Below are 18,309 nucleotides of genomic sequence, written 5' to 3' on the forward strand. Positions count from 1 at the left end.
ATGAGGCGCCCTTCGGGCGGTCCCATCCACGGGAAACAGGGGGGTCGGAGGAGCGGGGCGAAACGCAGGGCCCAGAGAGCCCTCCCTGGAGGCCCGGCCGGCCGGTGATTGGCGTGCGCGGCCGCCAATAGGGCGAGGCGGCCGTCGGGCGAGCCAATGGGAGCGGCGCATGGTCGGGGAGGGGCGGGGCACAGGGAGAGGGCGGGGCGGGGCGGGGCGGGCGCTGCGCGTGCGCGGGGGGGGAGGAGGAGGGATCGTGTCGTGTCCGTCTCGGCTGCTCCAGGGAGGGTCGGGCGGAGGGAGGGGAGGATGGAGCGGGCGGCCGGGCGGCCGTGAGCAGGGCGGGAGCGGAGCCAGCAGGCCGCGGGCAGGCCCGGGCGGGGGAGAGGCGAGGCAGGGAAGGGAAGGAAGGCAGCCGGGTGACGGGTCGTGCGGCGGAGGGGGCATCGGGCGGAGAGCGGGCGGGCGGCCGGGGCTCCCGCTCCGCAGGGCGGCCGGCGGGGCAGGATGAACCAGGAGGAGATCCTGAGGAAATTCATTAAGCGAGTCCAGGCCATGAAGGACACGGACCACAATGGGGAGGACAACTTCGCCAGCGACTTCATGGTGAGGGGCGGCGGCGCGGGCGGGGCGGGCGGGGCTCCTGCCGCCCCCTGGGGCGGGGGGGTGACCCCCAGCCCCTTCCCCATTCCCCCGCGAGCGAGGGGGTGTCGGGGCGGGCGAGCGTCGCATCGCTGGGGGCGACCTGCTATTGTGTGCCCCGGGGCTCGGCCGGCTCCCTGTGCCCACCACCACTTCGGAGCTCGGCGGGGGAAGGGAGCGTGTCCGCCTGGCTTCAGCCTCCTTCCTGCCCCCCACCCCTGGGAGGTTTGTCACCGCGGCCCCGGCCCTTCCCCGCTCCTGGGGAGGTGGTGGTCGTGGGCTCTTGCAAAATTAACCGGGAGGTTCCTTGTCCTCCCGCCCCGCTGCTTCCCTGAGCACATAAAGGGGACAGAGGCGGCGCGGGGGGGCTGCGAGCGCTTCCTCGCCCTTGCAGCCCCTTTTCTGCAGGATTGCCGTCTATGATGTCAGATGGGGATAATCGGGCACTCCTTCGCTCCTTCCACTTTTATCTGCCCCTAGAGCTGCCTGCTTGAGATTTCTCTTTTTTCCGAGGAGATGTGTTAAATGTATTGATAGTCCTTGGAGGAATATTCATCTTCCTTTCCCTAACATCTCCCATCCCCCATCGCAGCCCTGCCTGTATCCCTCGTCCTTTCTTCCTTCCAGATCAGTTCACCGTCAGTCTTTGGTTAATGTGTGCGCTCTGGGAAAAATTGTGTTGGAGAATTAGTGCTTTTCCTGGTTATTTTAGCTGTTTGATTGAGCTGTTACAATATCTCGGGAGCTTTATTTTTTGAACTGGTGGTCTGAGCGGTGAACAATGATTTTGACTGGGTAGATGTTGCTGGCACTTTTCAGTATCATTTAAATACTTAATATCAAAATGCAGTTTGACGCACAGAAGAGCTGAAGGAGAGCGGGTTAGTGCCCTCCGTATCTGTTTCGTAGCTCGCTTTATTATGCGTCACTCTTTGGGATTGAAAGCACATCGTTAGCCCTTTAAGCTGTCAGTCTGTGCTAGTGGTCTGGGAACAACAAAAAAAATCTCAATATAAGTGTCGCATCGGAGATTGTCCGAAATGTGGGGAGGAGGCCGCGGATGTTGCGCAAGGCGGAGGGGCGCTGGGAGCGCTGGCAGGTCCAGGGGTGGAAGAGGAAGTGGACTTTGGGAAGTAACGAGTTCATCCAGGGTGGGGAGGGAGCCCGTGGGAAATCGGCCATGCTCTTTAGGCAGGATTTTGCAAATACTAAAAGTATGCTGCTGAAACATCTGAGTGTGTGGGAAAGGAAGAGAGAAACGTGTGAAATGAAGAACGGCGTTGGAGCAATAGGACCTTTCTGAATCTTTACATGAGAGCTTAAAGGTTACAGAATTGACAGAAGCTTTTCATTAAGTCATAGTTTTAGTAATATAATTGGTAGTTAACACGAATTGACATCTTGCCTTGTACTGATGAGTCCGTCTTGTTCATGTAGATTATATGTACTGTACAGAAAGGCTGGCCTAGACTAGTGCAAAATGCAGAACGTTTTTAATAATCTCTGTGTTAAGTACTTGTTCTAGATCTCCTAACTTGCTTCTACCATTTCATATCTGATAAATATCCTGATGTTTTAGCTTTGTTGTAGTCAAATGGTATGCAATACATTTTTTATCATCCTTTCTTTGAAGCAGTGGCACCTGTGTACAGAAAAATAGCTTTTGTTTCAATTTCTCTGTTTGACAGCATGCTGTTTCTGTAGCTTTCAACTGTATAGGCAGTGAGTTTTCCCACTGTTCTCCTGTAGCAGTAAGAATACTGGTAAAAATGGCAAAACAGGATTATAGGAACTAATGGGCAAGACATTTCAGGAAAAAGGTGTGTTACCTGAAAGAGTGTTAAATATTTTTGGGAGAATTGTTTTGAAAATTTCTTTTATCCTCTTAACACTTTGTATTTCAAACTTTCCTATTTGATTTTTGTATCAGAAATTAAAGGAAAAGCAGGAAATTAGGATGCTGATCTTCAGCTCTAATATTCACCTTTATATAGTAAAGCAGACATAGATTAATGTAGTGACAAGAATCATAATTGCTGATTTTTTTTTCACTATGAATATGTTGGGGTATTTTGGGTTTTTTTGGGGTATGTGTTTTTGAGTGTATTTGGCTGTCTTAACAGAGCCATGCTTAGGTCCCCTTTGAAATGATTGAAGAGGGAGAAGAAGAAAAAGGTAAAGGGGATATAAATTTCAGTATTCTGTTTACTTAAAGAATTAGTAGATATTTTTTGAGGGGTGAGAAGGGAGGAAGTTGTGTTTTCTCATTTAAGTGCAGGACGTTCTGTGGCTGTTAAACAGTGGCAGGTTTGTGGAATAGGAATTGCTGTTACTCATCGCTTCATTTCCAAGTCAAAATGGAATCTAAAATATGAATGGAATAGTGAGTGAATGCAAATGAAAATGATTCTTTACCTTTAGGTCTTTATTCCCTTTGAATGTGTTGAGTAATAGGCTTAGAGAGTTGTGTATAGGCCTCAGTGAATGAATTAAAAGTACGTGATGGGTTCCAGGGAGTGCTGGAGGAGAGGTAGAGAAGCTAGAGGTGTGCACAGGTAGGCTGATAAGCCTGGCTGATTGCTATTGAAAGTCCAGAGTGTAGATGACTAAGACTGCAATTTAATAATGGCATTGACATACCTGGAAACAACTTCCGCTGGGAAGGTGGAAAGTTGATTATTATCCACTCCACCACTGTCTTCCCGCCTCCCCGCCCAATAACAAGATAAATTCTATAGTCTGGGCACTAGTAGCAAGTTTGTTACTGGAAATCAAATGTATTTAATTAGTTTGCACTAGGAAGTAAGCAGGACTTACTAGTAGATCACTTCAGTACTCTGGGTGTACACAATTAGGATTAAATGAAGTGGATAGTTTGAACACAGGGTAGACATCTCTGGATGCCTTGCCAGTCATCATATATATGTGGATATAGGGGTAAGTGGGCTTTTTCCTGAAATAATGTAGGTTAGGATTTTGTTCTATGGTTGCAGTACATTCAGGAGTGTACTTTTTCCTGGGTTTTTGCTGACATTGCTATTTGGGCAGAAGGAAATAAGTATAGATTGCTTCCTCTTGGTGTTTCATGCTGTATGAATACAACCAGCATGGTCTAGGTTCTGATTTTTTTATAATGAACATGTGTCTTATGTCAAACAAGGATTGGAAGTCAAAGTTCCATATGGAGGAAAAGAAAACAGCTTTTCTAGATTCTAGAATTTATAAAGACCTTGATAAATATTACTTGCTGATTTATTTTTTTATTTTAATTTACCCACAATTAACAATTAATTTTTGTTTTTGTATGTGATAGTCATGACAAAAGCATTCTGACACTCTCATTTCTCACTTGATGTAGGTTGCCATTGTTAGAGGAGAACTGAAATATGAATAGTGTGGAGCTTTACCTTCAAAGATCAGATGTTATGTTTCAATTGTTTTGTGGTACATGACCATCTTGCTTCATTTTTTGAGTTATATATCTGGCTAATCTGTTGTCATGGAACACAGTGGATGGATGAGAATGGGTTTTTTTGTGATGGATACGGTGTAAGGAATCCTCAGATGCTGTTTGGAGGTAGTGGTGTCAAAATGATCCTGTCTTAAATCATCAGTCTAAATAATAATGATTTTTTTTGACAACTTCGTTACACCTAGTCACAGATCTCTTTATACCTTTTGTTAACGAGGGCACAGGTAACTAACAACTGAATATTGTGTGTGTGTGTTCTGTTCAGTCTGTCTAAGCTGAAACTTTTAGGTTTGGAGACAGTAAAGTACTCAAGGTGCTGTTTTCTGAAGTATGAAAGGGAATTTGTATGGGTCTGATTTGAAACAGGAAAAAAGTAGTTTCTATGCTTTTTATCTCTAGTTGGTTTTATTTTTGAAATTTTTATGTTTAAGCACTTCTGATTATTTTGTGAAAATGCTATTTAAAAAAATGGGAGATGGAATGTGCTTGACTTGTAAAGATAAAATGTAGCTGATCATAGGAAGTGCTACACCAGATGTTATAAAACTTTCTGTGTTTTTTGAGGGTTTTGTCTTTGTTTTGCTTTTTGGTGTTTTTTTTCAGGAAAAGGCATTTCTAAATGCCTCTAAATTTCTAAAATGCCTAAAGTCTGCTTAAAATGAACTAACAATCTTCACTATACTAAATCACCAATTAAAACTACTAAGATTCATAGTGAAAGCCCACATACTGATGCCAGTCATGACATACCTTTTGTTCTGGTTCTGGAACAGCATTACGGATACCAGAAATACTTATTCAACTGTAGCACTTCAGAAATGCCCCTCTTAAAAGCTTGTCTGTGTATTAATGTGCATTTGCATAAGCCTTTCTGATTCAAATACTATTAGTGCACCTTTTGAGTATCTGTGAAGATCTTTCAAATTTATAAGGCAGGCATATAATCTGCAAACTTATAAAACTTTTATCTTTTTTTACCATCTCTGCATTATTTTTTTAAGATCCCACTATATAGATACTTTTGGAAGTGATGTTTACTAGTATCTGTTTAATGAGTTTCATGCTTGTAATATGTAGAAATACTAATGCTTTGTCATATATGTTATAAAATATGTGCTGTCTTTCCAAGAGAAATTATTTGTATCTGTAAAGGTTAAACTGGGAAAAAATGCTTTGGTACAATCAACTAGATGGTAAACTGTTTCTTGAAACTTCAAAACCAAGATTTAATTGGTGTAAGCACAGGTTTGCATGGAATTCTTGTAAATTGGGTTCTTTTGAAAAAACAACTGTTTGGAGCACTTATTTTCCCTAAAGCATGACAGAAAGAGTAATTGCCTTGGAGAAAATGACCCGTAAGTGTGTTGTACAGCTGATCAGTTAGAAGAAACCCTGCTCTTAGCAATGTGTTAATAGGTCATAGACAACTGTCATTTTAGATATGCCTTGTGCATTTTTATCATTTCAGGGTTAAATAATGGATCTGTTAGTAGTCACCTTTCATATTATGCTTAAATTTGCGTGCAAATGTATTGCTAAAGTTTTGTTTCCGTTAACTGTATTTCATCTGTATGCTGTTAATTTGTATGTGAGGGCCACACTCCAATACATGACATCATTGTGTGTGGTTATAGTCATTGGGCCTATTCATAAAGCTTCTTTTACATGGACCAAACCTGGCTGGAGCAATGTGACTGGACAGTCATTTCAGTAAACCCAAACTTCAGAGGCTTCTGAAATTTTGTGAAATACTGTTCATTAAATGTTATATGAAAATACAATTTTACATGAAGAATGATTCAGTTTAAATATTCGGCTTTTTTGTCCCCTTCTGAGGAAATGAGTGCTGTTTCTGTTGCTTCAAAGATGCCATTCTGAATTTTCGTAGAGGCCATTGAATACAGCCACAAAGCTGCTGCAGTGACCCTGGGGTATAAGAACTTGCAAACTCTGCCTAAAATTGCAATTCTTTCAGGCACATGAAACTAAATCAAGTCAGTTAGGCAATGCTCTGGGTTGTGTCAAATAACTTGTGTGGTAATAAGTTCTGTTTGCTCGTTTTCCAAAGACAGCAGTGTGTAAGTCTACTGTTCTCATAGAAAAAAGGGTTGTTTACGGGCTTTGCAGAAAGTTAAAGAATCATTCAGGAGGAGCAAATGGTAATGTTGACCTTGCACCTCATGGCATGCTACATGCACACCAAATAATTTAAATAGCCTGTCAAATACATACTTTGGTTTTATTCTTACCTCAATTCTACAGCACCTTTTGGTGTATTTAGTTACATATGTGTATAGATAGATAGGGATCAATAGATACCTATATATGGATATGTCTCTTGTGACCGTAGTTCATGAACCATAGACCCTAACCTATCGTTATGTAGCTCCATGTACATGCTTATATATTTCTATATGTATGGCTGTATGCCTATGTACTGTTCTGCATATGTCACTGATCTGTAGTACGAATTTCTTGATTTGGAGTGCATGTAATTTACTTTAAAATTGCAATAGGTTCAGGGTGTTTTTCCTTGATGCTGTTATAGCTAAATATAAGTTATCAGCTCTGCAAGCAGGGGAAGGTTAAGCAGATATTCAGATTATCTAATGTGTGTACATTTGTTGATCATAAGGGCAACAAAACTCTGAGGCTTCTGTATTAATCTCTTAAAGGCATTGGTTTGTAATAAACAGAAATGATATTTTATCTTCTTCACTGTTACTATTTAAGATTGGTGGATTTTGCATTGTGTACTGCTATTACTGTAGTATGCTTAGTACAAAGGATATTTTGGCACAGGGAAAATAGTAATGCATTTCTTAATGTTGGGAAAAGCTGAAAGTATAGGAGTACCTTGGATATGCATTTCTAGAACTGAAATCAGAAGGTAGAGGATGTTTTTTTCTTAGTCTTATAAAACAGCCTTCATTTAGGGAGAGGCATCAGTGTTAAAGGTCAGATGAGGAAGTAAGTAAAGCACAAGTTAATTAGGTAGAGCAGGAGCTCTTTGTGCCATTAGGAAGTGCAGTGTTTGCATCCTGGTGTTTTTCTCAAACTCTTGTACTCCACAATTGCTAAGATTATGCCAGCACAGGCTTGGATAACTCAGCTGTGTGTGTTTGCCCTAAATGAAGCATGGACTTGCATTTCTATTTCTATTAGCTAGCACGTGAATGTTGCAGAGAGATTAAGCTCTTTGTTTTCCTGCTTCATCTGACAAAAAAACTTGCTAATATAAACTTAACTCGTGAATTATTTGTTTAAATTTCAGCAGTCAGAATGCGTTTATGAAAGGAGAGCACTCTGGTATGGCTGTGGAGTTTTGGATCCAGAACCTAGAGCCCCAGAGAGTGGCTGTATTGTTGGATTTCTGTCTGGAGTCCCTCTGCATCTTCAAGAAACCAAATTGTATTCAGACCCAATACTGCTGAGACAATACAAGTGCAAAGCCAGTAGCTTTACTAGGGAAGCTGAGAGTGCAGCAAGGCAAGGAAAGAGTTGTAAGAGCAGAAGAGCACAGTCAAGTCTGTCAGGCTTTAGGACCATCATTCTGGGTTGGAAACTGTTGTTTTAAAGTATCTCTGAATACTGGTGTCAGGATGTTTCAGTCCCTGAGGTTTGCATAGGAAAGTTGCTGCTTGCATCCCTGAGGGCCTTGTTCTAGCTACCCTTTTGTCATCAGCTTTAGAATGCAAAAATTCTTACACAGCTAAAAAGTTCAACTAGAGAAAAATGTTTCCCAAAAGGTACCAGATAAATGGAGGTATAAATGGATGACCTAGTTTAGTTGACCTAATTTTTGCTCCTATCTGTCCTCCTACAAGCCAATACTTTTAATTTCTTTAAAAGGTAATTTTATTGGTGTTAATTTATGGGAAGACTTAAAGCCAATATTGTCCTAATGGAAGTGTCTTGTGAAAGTAAAACCTAGAAGAATTGAATTATCAGCTCCAAAAAGTAGCAAGGCAGTTACTTCAATGGAGAAAAATATCTGGCTATTATGAGGACTGAAGCTGTGAATGATGTTGCCTCATGGGCTACACATGTCATTAGGAACAAAAGCAAAGAAACATGTTTCATTCATTCATTCATATTTCTGGAAGGAGGCATCAATAATTTTGAAGGAAATCCTACCATAATGCTTCTGACAGTTAATTTTCTATATTAGTTTTACTTCTGAATTCCCTTAGTTCTGCAGAAAGAATGGCATTGCCTAGTGTTAGGAATGTGCCAAGGGCAACTACATGAGTAGACTGAAAGTTTTAAATGCTGTATGGATTGGTTGGATTGTTCAATTTTTAATTTGCTATGATTTGGAGAAATCTTAACACCGTTGTTAAGTTGTTAAGGGTATCCATATAACTTGTGTTCCTTCCTTTTTGTCAGAAGGGCTATATGCTTCATTTTTACATGTTGGAGAGCAGGCCTTGATTCCTAAACATTATTGAAATTTATTAGTTTTAATTGCCTGATCTTTGCTATGATTTTTGGTGTCTAAAGTCATAGGTTGGAAAGCATCAGTCTCTAAGGGGAAGTTAACTTGGTTAAAACCATATTGCTTTAAAGAATGTATGTACTACTTTAGTCTCTTTCATTTAGTTATGACACTGAACTTGCCATTTTAAAACAAACTTTTTAACATTAACTTCCTTTTTATATAGTCTTGTAAGGTGTAGCTGGGTTTGTTTTTCTAAGGTCAGAGTACAGTGGTGTCCTCTTGAATAATTTTACATCTTGCTGTATTTGTCCTGCTGTCTTGTCATTCTTGCTGCCTCATGTGGATGACATCTGCTTTTTGTTTTTCTTCTGAAAATACACAGATGTGTATTTTCACATACTTTTCATATTTTTCGGATACTCTTTGTAATCATGGGAAGAACAGCTTCTATGTGGATCAGTGAGAGAGTGGGGTTTTTGGGGGTCCAGAGAGGTAAATAACCATCTTTCAGCCGTGCAACTGGGCTGCAGTGGGAACAAGGGGCCAAGGCTGGTTCCTCTGGGCAGCAAATACAAACAATCAAAGGGAGGCTGAAAGGGATGTGGTACACGAGTGATGTCTTATGTTCCTGCTTTTATTGAGGTTGGGCAGTCAGCACCTCTGCTATTGTTGCTGTCCTTGCTATCTTTCATATTTGCTTTAGGGTCAATATCATGGATGAGAAATTAATTTCTTGTGCTGAGCTGAACTAGTTCTAGGTTCTGGTTCATGCATGTTTTTCTGGACTTACTGGCATGATTTCCAGCTACTTCTCACATTTGAGAGTTTCAGGGGCCTGTTCCAGAATTTTCATATTGTTTTCCATTGTTGATTATATTTTTAAATGCATTTTGTCTTCCATTATGATAATATGGCATTATTTTTATTCTTCTGATAGTTCTTGGAGGACGCAGCTATCTTTGAACAACAGGGTTCCAAACTGAAAGGATGTTTCATGGGTTTCCTGTCCAAGTGTTCAGAGGAATTGTCAGTGTGGATTATGCATCACGTTTAAATGACTAGTTGCTGTGGGAACTGCACTGCTCTTGAGAAGCCTGAATAGTGTTCTACTCTGTCCTAAATGTTTCACTTCTTATTTCACTGTGTTTGTAATGCATAACCCTGGGATGGAACAGTGTCTTTCTTTCCTCAAGTGTGTGGGTAGCACGTGTGGTACTTGGGTATACCTTCCTACTTAAACAAATGTTCTTATTGGCTTAGTTGTCCAGTTGTCTCACTGCACAAAACTGAGAGATCAATTAATATAAAAAGCAGAACAGACAGAGAAGGGCAAGTGATAGGAATAGTGCACTGCATTTAGACTGTGGATAGACTGGGTCAGAAGTTGATAACTGGCTGCTCTGAGTAAAATTGATCATGGAGATGTCTCAGTGGTAAATATATCATATCCTGCATATTTGTAGTGCATAGCTCTTTTTTTACTGTTTTTACACATGTAGAAACTAAGTCTTAATTCTTCCTTTATTGTCTACTTGAATCTTCACCTTCATGCATGAGAAGCAGGATTACAGCTGGAAGCTATGCTTTCGTTATTACTTACTCCCTCATGTATATTCTGATAATTTTAGCAAATAGGTAATTGTTAATTGAAATGAATACAGTTGTCCAGTAGGAGTACTCAAGGGAAGCATTTAGCTCAAAATAAAGCTGGAAAACGAAACACTGTTCTGGAGGGAAGGGCATATGTAGGTTAGTTGAACTGCTTCAAGAAACAGAGAATTCCTGCAGAGCTGAATTAATTATAAATTGCCTATAGGGCAGCACCCCTATTGCACAAACTGCGAAAGGAAGGAAATCATCTCTTAGATACTGTAAATGTCCCCAGATAAGCTCTACGTATTCAACAGTTACTTGTAAGATTTCAATTTTGGTAGTTTAGGTGGTTACACAAAACTGTGTGGATTTTTATTGTGACCAAATTATACTGTAAAATTAATTTTAACTCATTTTCTTTGAGGTTGCATAAACAGAACTGTGACGTTAATGGACATATAGGGAACTATATGTAAATGTTAATGGAGAAAATGACTGATTTTAGGCAGGTAGAAGGAACTTGGAAAGTACTACAGGCACTCACTGGAATTTACTTTAGTAAAGAAATGTGGTGTTTTATAGATGCTGTATTTTTCTGTTATTTCTACTTCATGAAGACTATGCCCAGAAAGGAGAAATATACGTTGTTTCCTTTAACAGCCCTTTGCTACAGAAATTCTTTAAGTGCTACACAGGCACTTAAAGCTTTGGACGTGAGTCAGCTTTTCAAACTGAATGCTCTGAAATAAGTTATTAAGCTGCAGGTTAAGCCCTATCACAACCTTTTGTATTTTCCTTATAAACAGGAGTACTTTTCCAGAGGCTATTCCACAGAACTGCTGTGGGAATTGCCTTGGCATTCTGTAGTAACACTGCTACAGTTGCTTCTTCAACTGGTGCCATGTATTTTCTTAATATTTTGATTAAGATGATGAAATGTGAGCTTTAATTTCTTTTGCCTTTTGTGGCGAAAATGCAGCTTGCAAATTATTTGGGATGTAAGCTTCCTATTTTTGTTGTTCTGAAAAGAGCAGGTGAAACTGTGGCAGAGAAGCCTAGTTGTATTTTGTACAAATTACAGAAATCTATAGCCTGTTGATAAATTATTTAACATGGGAGACCAATAACACAGAAAAAATGTGTGTATCCCAAAGTCAGCAAGCTGTTGCCATAAATCAATGTGATTTCCTAAAGGGAAAGAATATTTCCTTTTAAGATGCTAGCTAATTCCACTACTAATTTTAATATGGAACAGCCTGAATACGAGCTTGCATTTGGTGCCTTATACATGATTAAACACTATAGTATTTTTGGTGCAAGGCTGTAGCAACATGTCTTTCTGGCACGGCACTTTAAAAAGCATTAGCACTGTTTAAATTGGTGATCGTGTGAAAATGAAGCCAGCATCCTGTTTCTCCAGCCTTACAGCATACATAATGGGCTTCCCTTCCTGTATTCATAGAAAAAAATATCCCCTGTCTGGTACATTAAGATGCTATGGTCATCCAAAGGATGTGGATATAAAAACCTCAATGATGATGTTTTTAGCTCTTATGGAGAAAGGTAACTTCCAGATATATTAAGTGTATATGAGATCAGGATTTGTTTAGAAGTGAGAAAAGCAGCAGTGAAGTAACAAGGGAATTCAGTGAAGGAATATAAGTAGGTAAAGAGCTGATTTATTTCTACAGACAGTACCTTTTGAACTAAAAATGGCCATGTTTTGTGCCAGGTAAAGGATCTTCTAGGGCACGTCAGGGAGGCGTTGGAATTGGCTTTTGTAAATAAATGCAAAAATTAGTTTCTTCTATTCTTTGTGTGCCATGTGGTTTATGTTTTATTGGTCTGTTGTATTACTTACCACTTTAATGCCTCCAGAACCTGATGCTGAAGTCAGGAGTTTCCCAAGTTATGTACTGGTGGTGTAGATGGAATAGTTTGCATGGAACACCTGAATAAGACAAGTGATAACAAAGCAGACAATATTTACTTTTTATCTAGGGGTTTTTTCCTTCCTTTCCCTGCTTACAGATTCTTGTTAGTGTGGTACTGGAATCTGGTGTTTATTGGTGACAACTGAAAAGGTGGAATGTTCTCCTTAGGGGAATGTAGCTGTATTGGTTTTGCATGGACAGATTTTAGTTGTGGTTGGGGGCTACAGGAGTGGTTTCTCTGAGAAACCACCTAAAACACACTTCCCCCATGTCCAAGATGGACCCACTGCTGGCCAAGCCCGAGCCCATCAGAGATGGTGGCAGCACCTCTGGGATAACATATTTAAGAAGAAAACCCAAAAAAGTTATTGCACAGAAGTAATTGTGGCCAGAGAAGAGCAGACTGAGAATATCTGAGAGAAACAGCCCTGCAAGCACCCAAATCAGTGCAGAAGGGGGGGCAGGAGGTGCTCCAGGTGCCAGAGCAGATTCCCCTGCAGCCCCTGGTGCAGCCCATGGTGAGGCAGCTGTGCCCGTGCAGCCCAGGGAGGTCCACAGGAGAGCAGAGATCCACCTGCAATCCTTGGAGGGACCCCATGCTGGAACAGGTAAATGCTTGAAAGAGGGCTAGGACCCTGTGGGAAGCCCAACCTGGAACAGACTGCTCACAGGGAGAAGCCCATGCTGGACCAGGTTTCCTAGTAGGACTTGTGACCCTGTGGGGGTCACGTTAGAGCAGTCTGTTCCTGAAGGACTGCACTGCATGGAAAAGTGACCCACATTGGAACAGTTCATGAACTGTAGCTTGTGGGAAGGGCTCACGCTGGAGAAGATTGTGGAGAACTGTCTCCTGTGGGAGGGATCTCATGCTGGAGCAGGGGAAGGACTCCTCTCCCTGAGCAGTGGCAGAAGAAAAACATGTGATGAACTGACTGTCACTCCCATTCCCCATCTCCCTGCACTGCTTGGGAGGAGAACCTAGAGCCTGGGAAGGAGGGATGGGTGGAGGAAAGGTGGTTTTTGTTTTTAATATTTGTTTTACTTCTCATTATTTGTTGGTAATAAATTGAGTTAATATCCCAAAGTTGAATCTGTTTTGCCCATGTTGGCCATCAGTGAGTGATCTCTCCCTGTCCTTAACTCATGAGCCTTTTGTTATATTTTTCTCTCCCCTGTCCAGTTGCGGAGGGGAGGCCTAGAGTGGCTTTGGTGGGCACCTGGCACCAGCCAGGGTCAACCCACCACAGCAGCTTACCAACTTCATATTCCTGAACTCCAGATCGGTTTGGATGGAGATCCCAACCTGCTCTCCTTCCTGTGGTTGGTAGACTAGAGGGTATATGATTGTCATATTGTGTGGAAAGTTAAGTCCATAAAATCCTTTAATTTGCAAGCTGGACTTGAGAAACCCTTAAAATTCACAACACACCTTGCATAACCAAAGTTACCTGACTTGCTTCTGGAGATTATATCAAAGGCCAGGGAGGAAGGATTTTTGTGGAAGAAAAGAGAGAAATACTTACTCATGTGACCTTCCTCTTGTATTCATACTACTGTCTTTGATTTGTCTTTAGCTTATTTGATCTAGCTTCTGGACATTATATAAACAAGATATCCTTCAGGAATTCTGTACTTATGTCAGCTAGTTGTTGAATCATCCTACGAAGTGTGTAGTTTTCCACTGGGCACAGTACTTCTGTTAGATCTTATGCAAATTGCAACATGTATTTTTGATCCATATCAACTCTGATCTGTCTTGAATGTTTTAATTTTGCTCTCTCTTTATGCTGTGGTTGGATTTTACTAATTATTTTTTCATTTCTACCCTCACCTTTACTCCTCTGTTTCTGCTACCTTATCCCTGGGCTGCTAAAATGATTTCCTTATATTTTTAAATCTTTGTTTTTTACTGGTTTTGGATGACAGAAGCCATTGCATCATGAGTGGAAAACCATGTGAATAAATTTCATATGCTTCTTCAACTTCACCTCACTCCTAGACTAGAAGCTCTACAGAACAAGCATTAGCTTTATATAGGTTGTCATGGATTTAATGAACTGAAGGTAAATGATTGTCTATAGTATAGTTTGGTATCCTTTTAAGCTGTGTGAGTATTGCATGATCAGTTGTTGGATTATAAGAATATGTGTGTGGGTTTTGTCTTTTTTTTTTAATTCAATGGTCAAAGTAGAACTGGCTGGTCTATTTGGGTCTTGGTTTCAAATTCAGTACAGAGTAGCTTAGCCACACATTTTATTGACCTTGTTATCCTCTTAAAGAAGAAGTTAAATTTATAAGTGTTACCTGGCTCTGATAGTCACTAGCTTTTTAATGACTATGGACAATAAGATTAAACCAGACTGGTTTAAATGATCTTTGTAAGAATCTTCAAGCAGTGTCCCTTACGAATTTTCCTGCTATGATTTGTTCATTTCACCAGGAATAGTATTTCAGGGTTTGTATTGGACCAGGTAAAACTGCTTACAGGTCCCTTTCCTCAAAAGAGCCACTGTAGTGTTAAGCTGTTGTCTAAGCTTGGTTATTACAGAGATTCACTGAGACCAAAGCCTAATTTGAGTATTTAAAAATAAATATTGAGTCCTGATACCTACAAGGAGTGCAGTCAGTATTCAAGGGGAATAGCAGTGCAGCTTGCACTGGGGCCAGGATGCAGCCTTCTAGTAAATGGTGTACTTGAGCATGCTCACATCCTGTGCTATTCACCATGATGCATCTATAAGAAGCACTTGCATCCTGATAAGACATTTTGATACTTCACTGCTCCTGTGAATTAATTCGCTTTGGCTGTAGAGTATGTGTTTCTGTATTTTGCATTTTAAAGCCAGGACTTAGCAATCCTGTATGTCTCATCCTATTACTTGTCATGCAGTTACTGTCTCTTTAGAACAAATGTGTATTCCTGTCTGGGCTTATTAGCATTAATAGCTGTTCTGGATGCCCAGTGGAATACTGATGCACAATGCTAGAAACTGGGAATGAGAAGAAGGTAGCTTTTAAGGGAAGTCACAATGCAAGGATTAAAGAGGGCATTGCTTTAGAAAAGTGCTCCTGTTCCTTGAAGTCAAACTGCAGCAGCAGATACAGGAGTTGAGATTGAACTTAACTGACATGTTGAAAATTAATTGAGGTCTTTTAAAGGTATGGCTTTTGCTTGGAATGCTGCCACTTCCATTAAGGGAAAATAAGATTGGGAAACTTTGAGTCCTACTTAACTGTGCTTAAATAGTTCTCCTAGTAGCAAGTATAGGGAGTTCTGATATTTGGAAAGGGTTGTTGTTTCTCCCCAGTCCAAATTTCATGCAATGTCTATAGACTATTTTCTAGCTAGAAACACTGCAATAGGCAGTCCTCAGCATCTATAGGAATTAGAAGTTTGGGGTTTTTTTCTGACTAAAGGCACATCTGTTTCCACACTGAAAAGCAAGTCACATAATTTTCATGGCTGTAAGCAGCAATGCAACTTGGTCCTTTTAAGCTGTGTAGTAACACGTAGCCTCATTTTTCCCAGTTGCTCTCTTTTTTTTTTTTTTTTTTTTTTTTTGGTGTTAAAAAACCTCACAATTTGGTTTAGTCTTTGCTATCTTTGTGAAATTTAAATTCCATTCTTCCTTATCTAACTTTTCCCAAGAGTGGCTTCGATAGATCAGAGGAAGTAACTTTGGTAATGCAACTTTCCTCATTTCCTGTATTTTATCTGCTTATTTTGTCATTCTGAGGAGCTGTGACGAGCAGTTTCACAAACCTGAAGATTTAAAATTGGAGAAATGACACCTAATTATGCTTTTAGATAATGGAAATGTGAGTTCAATACTCAGTAAAATGCTATAATGTGTATATTTCTTGAGGGAGATAAAACAACATTTTGATGGAGAAGGCAGCAGAGAAGAGTAAATGTTAGGAGGAAGCTGTTCAAAAAGAGGAGTTTGTGGAGATTGCATTGCATTTTAGCAAGCTAAAGCAGGAAAGGTGTTCATGGCTTATTTGTGTGCAGGTTGGCAGCCTGCTGCTCTCTCCATGAGTAATGTATGTTGAGGAATGTACTGAGTTGAAAGAGACAGTAAAAATGTGGAAGAAGTTCTGCTTGTGCCAGGAGCTGTCACCAGTATTTTACGCTCGAACAAGGCCTGACTCCGGTCTCTGCAGGCAGTGGCGTTTGAGATGCCAATCCAGCGGCTGCCGCTCTTCCAGGGCGTCCACTGACAGTGTCTCACCGAGTCACATTGTTAGTTCTGTGGCTTTGCTGAAATGGGTTCTGGTTTTCCAGAATTAGAATGTGAATTTGACCACAGCTCAGAATTTTTTTTAATGTGCATGTAAGCAGAGAAAAGAGGAATACATGACTGAGTGCTGAGCAGCTTTCCTGTTCCTAGATGGGCAAGTGTGGGCTGTAGCAAGTGTCTCTAGCAAGTTACTGTACAGACAGCATTTGCTCTGAGATGAGGAAGGAAAGACAATAAAGGAGATTAGCGGCTTGGGAAATAAGATTAAAGCAGCAGAATTGGAGTAAAAAGCTAAGAGGTGAAAAATTGTTAAAACTTGATGCAACAGTTAGAGAAAATCCCAATATATAATTAGCTGTTGTAATTGATGTTAACTATTGCCTCTGGTATACCTTGTCTGTAGGGTGGGAATGAAGCTCTGTCCTTGTGTTACTTCATTGTACCAGAAGCTGAACAGACTTGAAATAAGAAGCATGGCTCATGCCAAACTTAAAGAATCCCAAAGTTGTAAAAAAGGAAACCCCTCTATCCTTATCTTATAATCATGTAGATCATCAAAACCTGTCTTTCCTGTATTCCATATGTTAGCTTCTGCAGTATATGATGGAAGCAGATAAATAACGGTTTGTAAATTTATGGTTTTATCTAGACGGAAACTTCTTTAAAGTCTGAAGTATGCCTTAGAATTGTATCCAAGGTGGTAACTTGCCATTTTCTACAACGTAGAAAAGCCTAGAATCTACTTTGCCTGCTTTTTCCTTTTTCTGATGATTTCTTAAAATAAGAAACCTGTAATTTCCGTTCGATCTCAGTAACCCTTTAGCATTTGTAATTTGCAGGGTTTGGACGGTATCTAAATATTTAGGTACATAATTAATAATAATGAAATCAGAATCAATAAACCACGAAAGAGGTAGTGTTTTGAAAAGGCTGCTTGTGTGCTGAGGTGATGGGTTTGTTACTTGAACACAGTAAATTAGTTGAATATTAATAGCTGTGGTGTTTGGTGCAATAGAATAATATGACTGTGATTGTCTTATGCTGCCTGGAAAGGATCTCAAAATGTTATAAACATTTTTAGGATTTTTTGGGAGGACGTGTGGGATGTGTGGGTTTTCATAATTGGGAAAGAAGATGAGTAATGAATCTACAGATCAGTTATGTTTGTGCTGAGTACAACTGTATGTGACCAACCAATGGTGTTAGCAAGGTGGATGAAGATGTGATGTAAATAAGGCTTACAGGAAATGCTGAAGAGTTGGAATTTGGCCAGGATGTTCCCCTTGTTGCCTTTTTTGCTATTCTCAAGATCTACTTGTTCATTAAAATTATCAAAACAATTATCTTGGAAAGAGATGGACCAGCAAGCACAGTGTTATTGTAGGGCATATATGCACATGGGAAATAAAACCTGGAGTTATTTCTGTATTGAGGGCAATTTTCTTAAGATATCTTTGGATTTGCAGTGTAAGAGCAAAAGGGTAAAATTGTCTTAGACTTGCATGGGCAAATAGGATCTGAGTAAAAGACAGTCCCTTAAAAATAATTTGGTTGTAAAAAAATGAGCAGTTCAGGTGATCATAACTGCAGTTGTGGTTGGGAGAAAACAATAACATGAATGAGATTATTTTTTTGTCCTTTCCAGGGACAGTGCAATGTTCTGTGCATGGTGCAATAGGTATATTAGTAATGGGGGAGGAAGATAAGGAGATAAACTTTAGGATCATGTGATGCTTTTCAGTTTCTTCAGGGTATTAAAATGATGTAATGTGTCAAATCAAGTGTACGCCTAGTCTAGTACTTTATTGTGACTGGAGGATACTGTGACAATTAAATACAGCCATGCTCCCAGTCCTTCTCAATGGCAGATTCTGAGTAGAAGCTGAGATTGTGTCTGTAGTATCAATAGGTCAATGAACACAGGACACCAGAGCCCATCCCTGGTCAGGACAGTGGCAGGTACTGCTACCTGGCATTGTTCAACAG

General features: G+C 40.4%; 1 protein-coding gene across 3 annotated transcripts in view; it reads left to right on the forward strand.

The window, feature by feature from the left end:
• The first annotated feature begins 370 nt into the window (after nucleotides 1-370).
• Nucleotides 371-18,309, forward strand: part of PTPN12 (protein tyrosine phosphatase non-receptor type 12) — a 70,652-nt gene continuing 52,713 nt past the window's right edge. Inside the window, exon 1 of one of the 3 annotated variants that reach the window (XM_032105463.1) lies at nucleotides 371-606. In XM_032105463.1, coding sequence (XP_031961354.1) covers nucleotides 508-606 — 99 coding nt within the window. In that variant the 5' untranslated portion in view covers nucleotides 371-507. The remainder of the gene's footprint in view (nucleotides 607-18,309) is intronic. The other 2 variants (XM_032105462.1, XM_032105461.1) reach the window with 2 other exon arrangements.

This window comes from Corvus moneduloides, chromosome 4 (genome assembly GCF_009650955.1).
Source record: "Corvus moneduloides isolate bCorMon1 chromosome 4, bCorMon1.pri, whole genome shotgun sequence".
NCBI lineage: Eukaryota > Metazoa > Chordata > Aves > Passeriformes > Corvidae > Corvus > Corvus moneduloides.